Source organism: Leptinotarsa decemlineata, unplaced genomic scaffold, assembly GCF_025532065.1.
Source record: "Leptinotarsa decemlineata unplaced genomic scaffold, Ldec_3_MD MMD2_tig00000035_RagTag_RagTag, whole genome shotgun sequence".
In the NCBI taxonomy this organism is placed as follows: Eukaryota; Metazoa; Arthropoda; class Insecta; order Coleoptera; family Chrysomelidae; genus Leptinotarsa; species Leptinotarsa decemlineata.
This window is the reverse complement of record NW_027412540.1, coordinates 5,296,794-5,315,155: the sequence shown is the minus strand read 5'-3', so window position 1 is coordinate 5,315,155 and position 18,362 is coordinate 5,296,794. Positions and strand designations below refer to the sequence as shown.

Here is an 18,362-nt window from a genome sequence, read left to right as displayed (position 1 = left end):
TAATTTGAAAATACATTTTACAAAACTGAATTATATCTATTTTGGCAAAATACTCATTTAGATTCGTATTCCAATACTTTTGTAAATAATAGATGCCTTGTTGAAGGAATAACATTTTCGAAATATTCCTGAAAAAATTGAACTTGATAACTCAATACCATATGGTTTATATATAAATCTTTACTATCCAGTACATCAATACATATAATCAATACGTCATTACATATAATCAGTACATATATATATATATATATATATATATATATATATATATATATTATATATATAATAAAAGTATAACTGTTCGCTGATACATGAAAGATATTTGAGGTCTTTATCGACGCAAAAGGAACCAATTCAATTACTTTCAGAATGTTTGTCTAATTATTTGTTTGTGAGCATTTGTACTCGCTAATCTCAAAATAGTAAACTGATTTGGGTGTAGTTTTCACTAATATATGTTGGTGAGCCTCACTCAACAGCTTCTGTTAGATTTATTCAAAGTAATTGTGAATTTTCAATTTTTATTAAATAAAAACCCAGGCATAATTTCTTATATGAATTGAAGGGTCTCTTTGAACATGAGGCACTCTCAGAAATATCAAAATCTGAGCGGTGTCCAAGTCTCAGTAACAACTTACGAGGGTAACCCCCCCCCATGCCCCCCTCTCGGGTGAGTGTCCTGAGTTGGAATCTCTCCCATACGGTTACTGGGTGCAGAATATCCCATCTCGTCCATCCATACCCGCTCCTCTGGAGCGGTCCTCAACTTATTGATGGGCACTTCAGCAATATTGACATCTGACCTTCTTTGGTAGAAAGTCAGCCTCTAGGCGCTTTTACTTTCTGATCTAATGTATTGTTTTATTTTGGCTTTTCCAACTGAATTTTTGCATGGGGTCCCCAAAAACTAACTATTGTTTTGAAAAAGTGATCACGGTCGAGTGTTTCTCGTTGAGCCTGAGAAAGAAATGTTTTTTATCTGTTAGAAAAAATTTTATAATCTTCGGATCCGCCTGACAGCAACTCTCGGAGGTAGACGTTGGTTCTGCTTGGTTGGCCTTCTATGTTTATCTCTCTCTCGGAATCTGGGGTCACCCCCGTGTAATGTATTGTGTAGATCGCGTAGCACTGGATTGTCGTGCGCTCGAATTTTGTCAAACGCCTCTTCTGCGTGTTAATATATGCGTCTACGTAGTGTATGTTCAGGTCTAAATCCCGAAATATGTACCGATTCGGTTCGGGCGGCCCTTATGTACGTGTTCATAAACAACTGGATCTGTCTTCTGTATGTCGCTGTGCACTGGCCGCTCCAGACAGTGCAGGCATACAAGATTATTGGTAGTAGTACGGTCTTTATCATCAGCAGCTTCACTTCCATTCCCATGTTGCTTTTTCGACCTTTTATTGGTAATAGGTTTTGTCGGGCAGATCTTGCTATTCATATTCTGTGCCGTACACGAAACCTATAATTTAAATATTTTGTCTATGATGACTCCCACGTATCTAGCTTTGTTGGTCCACGAAATCTCTTGTCCGTTGAAGGTGACGTTTCCTTCCGGGTGTGCCCAACTTCGGGTGAACAGTATTGTCTGACTCGTGTCGGGGTTTATACTGATCTTCCACAGGTTGGCCCATTCCACTAATCTATCTGCCTGTTGCTGCAAGTATCTAGTGACGTGCGCTTATCTTGTTGATCTCGCCAGCAGAGATGTATCGTCCGCGTAAAGCGCCAAATTGTTAACGTTGTTTTCTTGGGCACATCTGCTGTGTATACCGAGAAGAGGTGTGGCGATAGAACTGCACCTTGTGGAACCCCTGCTTCTAGTAGTCGCATGGTTGAGAGTTCTTGTCCTACTCTGCAGCGGCATCACCTGTCAGCTAGAAAAGACTCGTTTAATCTTACCATTTGGTGCGTGTAGCCAAAATTGCTCATTTTGGCCAGAAGTCTGTCACGCCAAACTCTGTCGAACGCCTTGGAGACGTCTAAGAAAATCGCTTCGGTCCTCAAATTTTTTCATGATGAAACGTTCCGCCAAGGGGTTAAGCTGATTGGCCTGTAGTTATCTGGAAATAGATGGTTCTTCTGTGTCTTCGGGATGTGGAGACGGAGGTGCTCCGTATTCACTCGAATTTATAATAGTAGGAGGGGTGGAAATGTTCATGGAAATGTTCACTCCCGATTAGTCTGCACTTGTTCTAGATTGTTACGATTGCTCCACGTTGTTGATGAGTGTACTGCATTTTTATTCTACGAGTATTACATTTCTGGCGTTCTTTAGTACTGTATACCACGTCCCACTGGCTCGTATATCTTATTTTATCTGTTGAAATTGTTAGGATGCACAACTTCGGTTTCAGTGGGTTTCTCTTTGTTTGTACTGCATTTCTCAATGTCACTGTTTCAAATTATTGTAATATTTATTGTATTCATGTATGAAAAAACCTATTATTGTTATTGGTTTTCCAATACTTTTTTTTCAAATATTTTATTCGTAATATATTTTTTTTAATATAAAATATAAATTGTTTCGAAAGAAAATTGTCTCATTGAATTCTCAATTTAAATTTACAATTTTCTCATGGAAAATGATTTCATATTGAAATATAGATCTAAATTAATGTTCAAAAAATAGTTTTCTCATTCAAAATGTGAAAATCGATTATCTTTCAATGCATTATTGCCTTTTTTATACGTAAGGGCTGAATTAATGTACATGAGCTATGTTTTCTATGAATTAAACGTTTAAAATAGACCTTCAGAATGTAGCTGAATTTGCTGTGGGCATTTTTCACAGTTCTCTTACAAAGCCAGTTTCGCTGTGGTCATTCAGCGAAACTTTTAGTGCAAGATATTATAAGCAACTACCATATGGAAATTTCATAACTTAAAGTCAAAGAGATAGTTGCAATAAGAAAAATTCTGGTAGAAACTCATTTGAATTATTGTTATTCATGAACAATCGATGTTTTTGGAATAACAATTGGCCAGAGACAGTTGAAATCTTAAATCTCAAAATGACATTCGAATTTTCTATTTTTGAAATGTTTATGTGATAGTTAACTTCATTTTTAGTATGCAGCTGAAAAGAATCACCACTAGAAGGATGAATGAATCTTTCATTTGTAAAAGTCGTTAAAAATTCATGAAAATCAGTAAACATCTTGGATAACTACAAAAAAAATTATGAAAAAATATACTAACACAGAAATCTATATAAGTATGGATTTTCACCAAGTATCGCCCTGACCTATTCAATTTTTTGAGTAATTTTTAGTTCATTTCGCGAGGTATGTTGACATCATTGATTAAATTTTACAATCTCTTTTTGAAGTGAAAAGGAATTTCATTTGGTTTTCATTTACTGTTGACGGTTCTTCGGAAATTATACTACTATGTATCCTCATACCCACTGATGCATTATGTATCGATCCAGAACATATTTCATTGTTTGTGCCTCCTTGATAGAAGAAAATGAGTTTTCCTAGTGAATTTTTTATGTTCTGCCACATGATGAAATTGATATTTATATAAGTCAATGTGTTGACAAGTTGGTCTGGATGTCGACTGAAATAACATTCATTGGATATACGACTATGATATTCCAGTCAATACCTATTTGACATCATTCTACGTTGATGTATACTTCTATCTCTGAATTTGGTTGACCTGATTTTTCATGTTGATGAAAATGATTTAGTGTCTGCGAATTATACATTTTATTTTGAATGAATTTCCCAATTTTGCATCGTCACATGTCATATAGAAAGCAAACGTCTTATGGTTACATAAATTCCATCTCGGAGTTGTCAGCAAGTATTATTTTGAAGATAACTTTTTATTTAAATATACTAGTTATATTGGCTCTATCGTTTGGTATGGTCTCCCTTTTCCCAGCACTAGAAAATGTTCTTTCAAATCCAGTGCGGTTTGAATTTTTCTTCAACATTTACAATTTGCAAATATATATTTTCATCAAAATCCAAATCAGGTTGTTTCATTTCAGAAAGCCACAAAGCATTTTGGAAAAATGAACGAAAACATTTTGACATATTTTTTTTGATTTGTTGACTGTTGCTTGCAAGTTATCATGCCTGATGTTCTTCTACAACTACGGTATACATTATTGAAGACGATAAGGCAAAGGATGCAGTTCTCTAGTTTTCCTCATAACCCTTGATTCTATGAAATTAACGACAAGTTTATCATAGTAACGTCATCTATTATATGGCTTGTTATTTTTACTGCTAGTATCTCAAATCTGACTGTAATATTAGTGTTATTTTTCAGACTAGTATGAGACATCCAGAATGTTCATCAGCTAGAGAGAACCGTGACACAGTATTCTGCCAAATGAGGAGAGCTATGGATCTTATCCATTTCGTAGTTAAAGATGGTATCCTAACAAATGCCGATTCAAGTGTTCAATCAGTCAAAAGAGAGGAACTTTGCGAAAATGAGCGAGGGACAGCTTATGCCTGCATGAGGCATTTGCAGCACCTCCTCGAGCACAGTAAAATGTCTATGGGTAGGTAATTCATTGAGTAAATAGATGATTAACCTGATATGGGATAAACCCATTTGGAAAAACAGCATTACTAGGTAGTTTGAATGATTCAATTTCAATTTATGAATATTATTTTCCTGCGGATAACCGATTTCAGAAGTGGTATGATCAGAATGAAAACTTTTTCACAATAGAGTGCTAAAGACCCAGTAGTGTCACTATCCCCACTTTTTGGTAATAAATCACAGTGCGCATGATCGAATCCTAGAGGGAAGTGGTGTGAATTGCCTCGATAATTGTCAACGTTGTCATGTCTGAAAATTTTCATAGAATTTACGAGTAGTTGTTTACAGCTGATTCTCGGCCTCCCCCCACCACTATGACGTATTAATTGCTTTTTTTATTGGTTGTTGTTTGGTGAAGTTTTTTTTGTTGTGCAGTGAAGTCAAGGCGTTGTGACCTTGAAGTGTCTGGTGCATGGATCGTTCAGATTTTTTTTTCATATGAGATTTTGTGTGTTTATGTGTGTGTGTAGGAGAATGCACGGTACAGGGTTTCATCATGTGCTTGTTTGTCTATGTACAAACATACGTCTGCATACTTCGAAGATCCTCCAAGTAATAAATGCTCCATCGGTGTTAGGGCACCAAGTTAGTAGTGGAGTGACGTCACAGCAATAACCGTTCAACGGCTAGAGAGCGACATGTTCACTCCACGACGTGTGGCAGAGTAATGCGTATTCATCGGTCTGCCCTCACCTCTCCTGAAGCGATGAAGGTTCGCTCTAGCCCCGCTATCCATGGTGACACAACGGCAGCCGAGGACTGTTTGCCTAGCGTCTACCCTCTCCGAGACCGCAACGACCACTGCTTGCTCGTATATCGACATCTGTTATCGCATTCAGTTGGGAGGTAATCTTGGCGCATGTAGTTGAGAAGTGGGGTTGGCTATGACGTCTTGACGGGTCCTATCAGAGTGTATTTAAGAAGCGTACGAGTGTTGGCTATGTCAGTTTACATCAAGTGACTTAGTGAGAACTATTATATAAAATGTATTCCTGTGACTGTGGTAAATCTTTCACTCGTAGTGATAATCTTCGTCGGCATCAGCTCCAGAGTTGCCAAGGAGGGCCTGCAGTGAAACGGGTGAGAGTGGATAATGCAACACCTATGTATACGTGCAATTGTTGTAATGTGACAATTCCTATGAGCCAAGTGAATTCTCACCGAAGAACCATGAGTCATAAAAATAATGCATGTGTTCAATTGTCTGACGGTGTTCAAATTATAACGAATGCATTCAATTGCCGCATTGCTACATACAGGGTGGAGAGTTCGATTGTAACCAGTGACTACATGTCATTTTTCAATAAGATTAGGCAGAAGGTCATTGAATTACTGGAATCAGCCATCAGGATCCATAAAAGCATCAAGGTGAATATGGAAGTTTTTGGGAATTATATTCTTCAGACTGATGATTCGAGGGACACGAAGTCATTTAATTCCCAAAATAAAATAGTGGACCAATCTTCAGATTTGAATGCTGTTTTTGATGGATTCCGTGATGTAATTGTGGCTCAAACGACTGAGTTCCAGGATCGCGACTCAGGTATTTATTTTTTAAAAATTTCAATAAGATTGAATAGTAATATTTTTTTTTTTATAATTCAGGTTGGACTTGTGAAAAAATATTGTTTCTCGAGGTCAACATTAATAAATACAGTCCACTGGAAGGACGTTCATATGTGAAGCTGCCTCAATGTATTCAATGGAAGAAAGCTGTTGTGAATGTTCGTAATGAAGATCAATATTGTTTTGCTTGGGCTATAACATCAGCATTATATCCTGCAGATAGTCGAGTGTCCGAACTTACGTCATATCCACATTTTTCCACTGTTTTAGATGTCACAGGTATGGATTTTCCGGTTAAAGTTAATAATAAGAGTATCGAAATATTCGAAGATAGGAATGATATTTCAATTAATGTTTACGGTTTAGAGAGTACATTTGAGAAGGGTAAAATGAAGTATGAAGTGATTGGTCCATTGCGATACTCACAGAGAAGACTCCGGAGACATGTCAATTTGTTGTTTATAACTGATGACTCCGGTAATGGTCACTATTGTTGGATCAAAGATCTTTCAAGATTAGTTTCTAATCAACTATCAGCTCATAGACAGAAAAAATATTTTTGTGACGGATGTTTGATATATTTTTCTGATGAGAGATTGCTTTTACGTCATAATATGTATGATTGTAATCACATTAGTACCACAACACCAACTACTAATTTAAAGATCAATAAATATGGTAGAATGGTTGCGGAAAATAAACTAATGTTTGAAAACTTTGAGAGGCAAATGAGGGTGCCATTTGTAGTGTATGCTGATTTTGAATCAGTGCTTAAACCGATTCATGTGAATGAGCCAAATCCTGAAAGTTCATACACGATTAAAACATTCAAACATGCCCCATATTCATTTGCTTATTTGATAAAGTGTTCATATAATGATGATTTGTCAAAATTTGTTACATATAGGGGTGTAGATGCAGCTCAGAAATTTGTGAGTAGCATTGAAGATGATTTGAAAGAGATACATGAAAATCATCTCAGAAACCCTAAACCGATGGATACACAAACTGACGAAGAAGAAGAACAGTTTGCTGCAGCCAGAACTTGTGGTATATGTAATAAAGCATTTACTGATGGTGAAGTCAAAGTAAGAGATCATTGTCATGTCACAGGAAAGAAAAGATCACATGCCGCTCACTCGAAATGTAATTTAAATTTCAAAATACCAAACTTCATACCTATCATTTTTCATAATTTAAGTGGTTATGATTGTCATTTATTCATAAAAGAATTGTATAGGAATAAAGAGAAAGTTGATGTTATCCCGCAAACTAAAGAGAAATATATATCTTTCACGAAGCATCTCTTCACACACAGCTATACCGATAAAGATGGTGTGGTTAGGAAGAATTATCTCAAAATGAGATTTATCGATAGTTATAAATTTATGACTAATTCGTTGGAGAAGTTGGGTGCAAACTTGACCTCCGATCAATGTTTGGAGATGCACAAACATTTCCCACAAATTGAGAAATTCAATTTGATGAGACAGAAAGGTGTATTTCCATATAGTTTTGTTGATGACATTGACAAATTGAATTATCCATTACTTCCGACAAAAAATCAGTTTTATGACACACTCAATTGTGAACATATATCGGAAACTGATTATGATAGGGCTAGAAAAGTTTGGAATTTATTCGAGTGTCAGAATTTGGGGGAATACTCTGATTTGTATTTGAAGTCGGATGTATTGCTACTATGTGATATTTTTGAAAACTTCCGCACCACAAGTTTAGAGATATATAACTTAGATCCGGCACAATATTACACTGCACCTGGATTATCATGGGATGCCATGTTGAAGTTCACTAATGTTGAATTGGAATTACTAACTGACATTGATATGATTCACTTTTTTCAAAAAGGTATACGAGGTGGAATTAGTCAATGTAGCGAGAGGAAACATATAGCAAATAATAGATTTTTACCCAATTATAATCCCAACGAACCTTCCACATTCATTACATATTTAGATGCAACAAATCTATACGGTCACAGTATGTCACAACCTCTACCAACAAGTGAATTTACATGGTTGACACCAAATGAAATTCTTAATCTCGATGTGATGGATGTGAGTACTGATAGTCCGTATGGGTATGTATTTGAAGTGGACATTCATTATCCACAAGAGTTGCATGATAAACATTCTGACCTTCCATTTTTAGTCGAAAAAATAATACCACCTCGTACACAATCGAAAATTCCCAAATTAATTCCAAATTTGAATGATAAAAGAAAATATATTGTTCATTATAGGAATCTACAGCAAGCTGTCAAAAATGGATTGATTGTAATGAATACACATAGAGTATTGAAATTCAAACAATCATGCTGGATGAAACCCTATATAGATCTTAATACTGAAATGCGTAATAGGTCTAACAACAAATCTGTTAAAGATTTCTATAAACTAATGAATAATGCGGTGTATGGAAAGACAATGGAGAATGTAGATAATCGAATTGATGTTAGACTCGTTACACATTGGGAAAATATAAAGAAAAATATAGGTGCCAGCACTCTCATAGCCAAACCAAATTTCAAAAATTGTTCAATTTTCACTGATAATTTCGTTGCCATTCAATTGGGTAGAGTGAAGGTTCATTACGATAAACCATTATATTTGGGATTTTCCATATTAGAATTATCTAAAACAGTCATGTATGACTTTTTCTATGGATGCATCAAACAACACTTTGATGAAAATGTCTCTTTACTTTACACAGATACCGACTCGCTCATTCTTAAAGTAAACACAGAAAATTTTTATGAATTCATAAAAACTAACATAAGTAGATTTGATACATCCAATTACAGTATAGTTAACCAATTCAATATTCCAGTAACAAGTTCAGTCTTGGGTAACTTCAAAGATGAATTTCCAAATGATCCAATCATGAGTTTTTATGGTACAGGTGCTAAAGCATATTATGTGAAATCTGTTGATGGTGAATTTAAGAAAGCCAAAGGGGTTAAACGATCTGTAATAAAGAATGAATTGACATGCGAAGATTATCAAAAAATCGTCGAACAAGGTGGTATGATATTCAGAAAGATGAATTCATTTAGAAGCGTGTTACATGATATGTATACTGAATTAAAAAATAAAGTTGCATTATCATATCACGACGATAAACGATTTATCATTCCGAATACTACCCACACTCTTCCTTGGGGTCATAATGATATTGAATTTTATGAAAACGATCCAAATGAGAACATTCGTTGGATAAGTAATATTATTCAACAATCACAATCTCAGGAGACTCCATTGGATCAATTGATTAATTTATTATCTGCCGAGATCAATGATTGAAATATCATTCAATATCTTCAAAACCGGAAAATTCAATATTGATATTTATGTAGCCATTTATAATTAATAATATATGATAGAAGTAATGTGATATTAATGTATTATGTATGTATGTATATGTATTACTATAATGAATATAAAATGATTAAAATTTTATTTGTATTATTTCTATTTCCCTAATCAATTACTGCAATATATAGTATAATGTAAATGACAGAAATATCAGTTTGAAGAGAATCATCGTAGAGTGCACAATGTCTAAAACAATCGATAAGTTTGGTAGAAAAAGAAAATGGGGTGGTAATGTCATTCGAGGTCCTCCTGGGAATGGTTTTAAATTAACAAAAGATGGTCATTATGACATGCAAAGGAAAATATTGAAAAATACAAGTGAACCAATTGACAAGAGTGATTGTGTAACTGTATCATATCTTGAGGGGGAAATTAATGGAGCAAAGGAAGTTATACTTCTAGCCCTACAAGCTGCAATACAATCCACAATAGGCAATATTGCTCGGGACGCCCGGCAAGCATTTAACGATAAAATTGCAGAGGCTCGGATAACTTTCACTCGTAAATTTGACAAACTTACAAGTGATGTAGACATAAAAATGTCTGACATAACAGCGTCTACAAATAAAAAATTTGATGCTATGTCAAACATAACAGGGACTACAATGAAAAAGTATGATGTACTGGAACAGAGAGTTGAAGTATTGGAGAAAAACCATAAAGAAGTTTTGGAGAGAAACTATAAAGTCAGGCCATCATCATCAGGTGGACTGGGATATCCAGGACTGAACATTAATCCAAATCATAGAATAATACAACCAAAACCAAAACCAACTGATGATGTATTAATGGAACCAACATGGTGAATGTATTCCCTCGTTAGGTTAGGTTAATAGCTACGTTAGGTTAGCTGCATACTTACGTTAGGTTAGGTGTTAGGTTAGTATTCCCTCGTTAGGTTAGGTTAACAGTTACTGTAGGTTAGGTTAGGTTAGGTTAGGTTAGGTTAGGTTAGGTTAGGTTAGGTTAGGTGTTCGGTTGCATAGCGGTAGGTTAGCGTACTAGGTTAGGTTACGTTAATACATACGATAGGTTAGGTGTTCGGTTGCATAGCGGTAGGTTAGCGTACTAGGTTAGGTTACGTTAATACGTTAATACGTTAGGTTAGGTGTTCGGTTGCATATTATGTTACGAACGCGCGCGCGAAGAGGGCGTAGATGTCTCTCCAGATGTCCCGCCTACCTGGGGCCGGAGGCCCCACCCACCTGGGCGGAGCCCAGGCAGTGGGCGGGGCCCGTTAGGGCCACGCCCCCCCCCCCCCCCCCCCCCCCCCCGTCGCCACCAACTTTTCGGATACCCCGCCCCTTTCCGAAGCCCCGCCCCCTTTCCGAAGCCCCGCCCCCCGACTCCCAACATTTGCGCATGTACACCCCTACCCTCATCGCGCATGTGCGCTCCCACCATTTTCCCACCGCTCACGCATCGAAGTCGATACCCTCCGGAGAGCACTCCACAACATTCAGTTCGAGAAGTCATCTCATCGAGAGCAGTCCACTCCACAACAAGGCAGTACGTTCCAACGACCAACTTGATATTTGAGTAAGTAAATTAGGAATGTTATTTTTTATATCAACTAACTTTGTATTATTTCTTCTTTTTCAGAATGGCAACCAATACACAGGAGGTGAATAATGCTGTGGCGTCTATTCTGCCGGTGTCCGCTGACCAGGAGGAGGCAGCATCTTCGAGAGCGGTGACGGTTGACCAGCCAACCACTTCGCGTTCGCGAGTTAGGTGCAGATCTTCTAGCCCTGACTTATTCGAGGAGGAGGAGGAAGTCAGGGCTGTGAAGAAGGTTTGCCAACGACCTGCAGCAAAGGTTGGTCCTATTTCAAAGTACCGAGCTACTTGCAATAGGACTAATCCTTATGCAGGTAGTTTTTCGACCTCTCGTAAGAGGGCCTCCACACCAGCAGCAGCACCAGCAGCAGTGGAAATTCCGAGGAGTCCTTCTCCGGAGTTGGTGATATTGTCGCCGTTGGTGACGCGACTACCACCGCTGCCAGCGACACCGGCGGATCCTGAGGTGTTGGTGCCACAGCCTATCGGAGAGGTTAGTGAAAAGATGAGTGTTTTTCTGCAGAGATGCAAGAAAGCAGAACGAGCTGCCCGATCTAGCGAGGCCGAGTTGGTTACCATGAAGCGACAAATGGCTGAAATGGATAACCGACGGAGGGAACTCCAAAAGGAAATGGCCGAAATAGATCGGAATTATGCATCTCTGCAGGAAAGGTGTAAAGCAAAGACCTCTTCGATAGAGCTGTACAAAAAAGTAGTGACAGTTATGGACACTCTTTTTGTAGATGAAGTGTAAATGTAAGATTAGTTTTAGGTTAGTTAGGAGTATTTAATTATGGTAGTTTTAAGTTTATATTTGTTAAGTTTATATTGAATAAAGGAAAAGGAAGTGAAATAAAGGGTGTACACTGTTTTTTGGTTTGGTACACATTGAACAATGCGATGGTTGGAGCATTTTTCTTCACTTCCTCTTATTATCATTATTATTTTTTTATTTCAATTCCAAGTTCTTCTAGACAAATACCTCACATCAATTTTTGTGTTCTCTAATCACTTGTAAATAATTTCATGTGAAGAAAATTTAAAAAATAAAAAAATAGACATGTTTCATAGTGAAATCGACAAGTATATTTCATTTGTATTTTATCCATTCAAGTATCTCTTTCATTGAATATGTCTTATGTCACTTTGCAATTTACCCCTACTCATTGAATATGTCTTATGTCACACTACAATTTACCCCTACTCAATGTTCCACTCCTCTCCCACTCCCTCTCGAAAGTATAAAAGTAGAAATCATCTGATGAAACATTCAGTTGATCAGCTAGCATCGAGATGGAACCCGATTCAACCTCCGAACCCTATAGCTGCCCGGATCAGGGGTACAACTTCAATTACTGGGATAACAGCCAGGTACAGGTTGTCTCTTCCACCACGGAACCCCACAGTCCGCCATACGAATACCGGGATCACGACATCAGGATGCAAGTTCAGCATGTCACTGGCAGTGACGAAGGACACTTGGATGACTCGGAATATCCAGATCCTGACGGATGGTGGGACCCTGCTTATGATGACATTGTCCCAATGAGTAGCGACGACGACGATGATGACGACGACGACTCTGGTGATGATGCTGATGACGAGCTTGACGTTAGACGTCCTCCACCATCCCCTATCCTCATCGAGGATAGTCCTCCGCCATCCCCAATCCTAATCGATGATGATGTCCTCAATTCCGATGATGACATATAATCATCTACTCGTCCATCATTTCCTTTCCTTTCCTTCCACGGAGTACACACTTTTTGGTTGGTGTACACGAGGCACTGCGAGGCTGGGGCAGTGTCTTCCTCCCTTCCTCTCCCTCTTATTAGTTTTTTTTCCATAATAATCACTAGAATTTCTCCTAATAATCGCTCAGAGTTTCATTCTTGATGTTTTCGAATCTCAAACACTGTTCTACATTTCACCCCCTCCATTTCATTTCTTCCAATATAAATATAGCAACAATCCCAGTTCTATATCATTCTTCCACAATGTCGAGTACAGGACCCATCCAAGTACATGAAATAGATTCAACGTCTGATCATTTGAGTACAACCTTCGCTCAATTTCTGCAGCGAATCTATGATCTTCCTGATGATTTCGCAGAACGAGTGGAACAAGGTATTCAGGACGACATAGATGCTGTTGACGATAATAATGCGGATGATGTGATTAGTATATCATCTGATTCAGCTGATTATGACGACGACGACATCATGAGTATATCATCTGATTCAGATGACTACTATGAGGATGATATCATTAGTATATCATCTGATTCAGATGACGATACCATAATTATTGTTTCTGATGATGAGGAGCGTTAGTCCATATCATTGCATGGATTAATAAAAAAATAACAGCCCTTTTCAGGGCTACAATTAAAGACTGAAACAATAAAAAAAATAGCTCTTTTCAGAGCTACCATTATACTTTCAAACAGAAACAGATTCATACCATTGTTAACATTATGTTAACATTATAATCTCAAACGAAATATATGTATGTGAAAGTATTCATCATTATATGCATATGAATGATTGACAAATGCCAACTTCAACTTTCATTTAAAGTAGTACTCATCATATGCATAGATATTCAATGACTATCAAATTCCAAATTTCGACTTTTCAGTCAAAGTAGTAATTTATTTGTCATATAATGTATAGATATTCAAAGACTAACAAATTTCCAACTTAGACTTTTATTAATCAAAGTATTCATTTGTCACATAATCTATGAATACTAATACAACTAACTACTGTTTGTGTGAATAATGTAGCCCTGAAAAGGGCTGTTGTTTTTTTTTTGACCAGTAGGTCCACGGTTATTGTGCCACAGGTTGGACATTATTACATATAATACATGTAGATACTCGGGTGAAGTTTGTTAGTGGCCTCTCGCAAGCTTCACACCAATTCTGTCCCATTTCCATAATTGAGACAGTGTTGTGGGTGTTGACATGGGCATACCACCCTCCATTATTGTTTCTATGCGAATAAAACCGAAAGCAGCACCAACATAGTTTTTTGTTCTCTCCATCTATTGTGCTGATCAATACGTATGCATCCAATGCACAATACAAATCCAAGGGATCTTCCAGTGTCTCACTGACATTGAGTGTTCGCATACCGATCCTCATAGCACCATCACCTTCAGTTGTGTCAGCTTCTATCCCTTCATCATCTCCTTCTTCATCCATGACCCTCTCAAACTCCATCACGTCATCATCTTCGTCGCTTTGGTTGGCCTCGTTTTCAACTTCGTCTATCTCATCTTCATCGACTCCAACATCTTCTGCTTCAACTATTACTTCCTCTAGCGGAACATTGACATCCTCATCATCTGATTCGTCTATCCAATTGTTTTCATCAACAGCAGCTATTCTATTTAATGCAGCATTTATTTTTGCAGAATTCATCTTGTTGTTGTTTGCTCACAGTTGTAGAGAGTGAATGAATGAACTCTAGGTTTGCAAGTCAACTTATATAGGAGGTGATGCGACTCCCACTTGACTCGTTTAGAGTGGAATAGTAGGAGAAGTTATCCCACTATACTTCCACATGATGTTGATTTGTATAAATAGAGATCGTAGGTATAGGAGAGAGCATTCAGAGTTTCTGTAAGTCATCTCTTTATATTTCTAATCGAATTAGTAAAATGCCGTTTCCAAAAGAGTGGAATGAAAAACCAAAAGTGTGTGTCTACCCAATGATGATTGCAGGGGCTATTGTGTGCTACTTTTGTCAAATAAGTAGACCTAAGGATTCAATCAATCCATGTACTGGTATGTGTAGTGATTGCGTGTTGCGGATTCAACTATCGCCTCCTTCTCATCCACCGAAGCGAACAAAATCGGATTATCGTCAACAACAGTTACAGTGTCTGAAGTGTTCCGAACCTATAATATTTAACAATATAGGTATCTGTAGAAATATTTGTGGTATCTGTGCTGCCGTTCCAACTCCACTGCAACGTTGTTTGCGTTGTGATACATATTCCATGAATTGTTGGAATCATGTATGCAATGCATGTAGAAGTACTTGGGATCTGTGTGAGAAGGTTGGTCAACTCTACCCCAATAGGAGAATCCATTTTTTTCAATGTTGGTGTTTGACGCACGAGCAACAACTATTGAGGAATAGAGTCAAAGAACGTTCCACATCCACAGAGACATATTAACATTTTTCATTTTTTATTATCGTTATTGTCCTCTATTATTAATAAATATATATATATTTTGAATTTATTTGTATTATTTTCTAACATTTAAAAATACATGCATGCAACACAAAGTTTTCCTCTTAAATGACAAAGATTGTTACATGCGTGAATAGTTTAGTGAGAGAGCGCATGTGCCAGTTGATGAAAGAGCGCATGCGCTAGTTTATTTTCTTCTATAAATGGTGAGGTCTCAGTAACATCATCACCTTTCCTATCCACATTCTATTGCTATCACATATCATTCCTCAGACCTTAATAATCATGAGCTCTATGCCGCTATTGATTGCTGAAGATGGTTCACCACTTGTTGATATCGATCAGACTGATTTTGAAAATATTCCAGTATTACATTTATCGAGTCAAGATTCGATAAATGATTTTGATATTAACGACTTCGTTAACTTTGCAGATGTGCCAGAACCAAATGAGCAAATTATTATTGAAAATCCGATCGTTTCGCAATTATCATCACTCAAACACTCTTCATCTACCCTTCCTCTTGGTGTTGATAAGAAATCTAGAACAATCAAGAGGAAGGTTACTAAGGCATCTTCATCGATTGTCACTGACTTTAAAGAAAAGAAAGAATCCAAAAGTGTTGTGCGACAGAAAAAACCCGCAACGAAAAGTGACAGATCGAAGAGGAAGCCAAAAGGTACTCCTAAAGAAATGAAGAGTGATTTGAAAGCTGAACCGCTATCTTCTTTCAGCCCCCTCCATCGGTTTGGGGAAATGAAAAGGAAAGCAAAATGCCGTCTTGTAAAGGCACAGATGACTATTGCTGAACTTGAAAAGAGTGAGCGAGCTATTAATGCTAATAATGAAACTCTTGAAGCATTAGATGCCAAGATTGCATTAGCGAAGGTTGAATTGGCTAGAATGTCTAAAGATGCTGATGAACTCCGTTCAAAAATTGGTAAAGATAAGCAATTCCATCAACGTTCGAGAATGCAAGCTCAGGCTGAGCTTGAGGAGTCGACTAAGCTTTATGAGACAGCATTATCAGTGAGAGATAATTGGCAAAAAGAGTTGGATACTGCATTTCAAAGTGACGGCGATTAGTTTTGGGAATGATAATGTGTTTTCAATATCGTGAGTTGAAAAATATAAGCGGGAATGGAGTATACAATTAATTTGGTTTGGTATACACAGAACATTGCGAATGGCTGGGGCAATGTTTACCGCTGCAATATTTTTCAGTTCACATACTTATAATTGAAATGAAAACAATAATGAACTTTAATATTACTTTATTCATAAAAGTCACTATTATATACATTTAAACCATATTTGATTCATCAATCCAAGAATTTTGTTCGCTAGGAAGGCCTAACCACTTTACATATACTTTATTTTTTCTTCTCTTCAACACCTTCTCAATCAGATATACGTCAGGATTCTCGGTTCGTAATAACTCTTCTTCGTAAAAACATCCTCTAATCGGCTGTTCATTCATATCTTCAAGATTATAAGTCGTTGGGATGGTTTTATTAATTTTAACAATCTTGAATAGCTCCGTGGTAAAATTCGCAGTGTAAGACTTTTCAAAAATATGTTTGTATTTACTTATACGTACAATATCATTTAATTGGAATTTGGGTTTACTTTGTCTTCCTCCAATTCCATTGATACCCTTGAATTTTAATTTTGTTGTTGAATTAACATTGATGGGTGCCATACCTATTGTACGATGAACTTTATTATTATATCTACTAGTTATAATTGGAAGAATATCAAGCCATTTGTGGTGACCTCTCATCGAAAATTCCTTGTAGAGCCATGCCTTTATTGTACGAATCACTCTTTCTGCTATAGCTGCCTTCTTTGTGCTAAATGTTGAATAATGATTGATATTATATTCTCGCATGAGAGATGAGAAGCTTTTATTGAAAAATTCTTTCCCTTGATCGCTTTGTATGTGTTTGGGGGAGTATTTGGCTTCTTTCAGTACATGTTTCATTGCATTAGTTACTGTACTACCTGTTTTATCTTTAACTGCTACAGTCCACAGATATTTGGAGTAACAATCTATCACTACAAGTATATATCGGTATCCTTCATTACTTTTTGCATAAGGTTGCAGTTCAGCTAAATCTATTTGCCATAGATCTGCAAAACCTTTGATGGTGGTTATTCTTCTACGAAAATTACGTCTTGCAGGTTTATGTAATTCATTAACAACTTGTCGTTTGACATCACTTATTTCATTAGTCATTCTATTTCAATATGATTAAAGAGAAAAGGTGATAATGTTACTGCATTGAATGATGATGTGACAGTGATCATTACATGTGAATATGTTAATATATTATACCTTCTTCACGTAATTCTTCAATTATTGAAATTATTTCATTATCATGTCCGGTATGTCCGGCTGACTTTGAAGCTACCAATAGTCGTAGGCGAGCAACTAACTCTTTCGGTGAATTCCAGTACACATAATTCACAGGTTTAGAATTATATATTTTCTCCATTTTCACTCGTTTGAGTGCTCCACCAATTTTACTTCTACTTCTTATTGGATATTGTCGTGAGTCTAATAGAGGTTTGATAACTTCACGAAATTTTTTAGAATTTGTATTTTTAAAACCATTCTTCAGATGATATTGTTTATATGGAGCATTCGTTATTTTCAATATTTTGGAATATACTTGACGAGTTTCTTCATTATCAACATCTTGTGGATTCTTCAAAAAAATCATATCATACAATTCTGGACTACCTGCGCATTCATATTTTTTCACTTTATTAGCATCCCAAAATGAAATGTTTCCATCTTTGAAATTTACCACTAGACTTCCCATTTTCAGCTTTTGTGTAATTGGATCCATACGTACGCCAAATGTTCCATCATATGCTGGATTTCTAGATTTTATATTATTCAAATGTTTCATCAAAACATCTTCACCACTTTCATTCATAACAGGTGAGATGTCAGGATCCGAGGAATCGATGTGGGACGATGATGGTGTTTCGAATAGAGTTGTTCTCATATCGTCTTGAAGTGTGCTCGTGTCACTATTCACAGATGATACACT

The 18,362-nt window shown here is 36.8% G+C and overlaps 2 protein-coding genes across 5 annotated transcripts in view; both read left to right on the top strand.

The window, feature by feature from the left end:
• Window positions 1-18,362, top strand: part of alpha-Catr (alpha-catenin related) — a 241,608-nt gene that overhangs the window by 185,444 nt on the left and 37,802 nt on the right. For all 4 annotated transcript variants that reach the window (XM_074171780.1, XM_074171782.1, XM_074171783.1 and 1 more), the window contains exon 5: window positions 4,292-4,529. In XM_074171780.1, coding sequence (XP_074027881.1) covers window positions 4,292-4,529 — 238 coding nt within the window. The remainder of the gene's footprint in view (window positions 1-4,291; window positions 4,530-18,362) is intronic.
• On the top strand, window positions 10,862-12,079 carry LOC141480978 (uncharacterized). Its single transcript, XM_074171784.1, has 2 exons — window positions 10,862-11,073; window positions 11,137-12,079. The coding sequence occupies exons 1-2, from the start codon at window positions 10,922-10,924 to the stop codon at window positions 11,846-11,848; spliced, it is 864 nt and encodes a 287-aa protein (XP_074027885.1). The 5' UTR covers window positions 10,862-10,921; the 3' UTR covers window positions 11,849-12,079.

Bases quoted from the DNA above. Each gene is read 5' to 3' on its own strand.
- LOC141480978 (XM_074171784.1), top strand. From the start codon at position 10,922: ATGTGCGCTCCCACCATTTTCCCACCGCTCACGCATCGAAGTCGATAC. The intron at 11,074-11,136 runs GTAAGTAAATTA...CTTCTTTTTCAG, and splicing joins ACGACCAACTTGATATTTGA to AATGGCAACCAATACACAGG.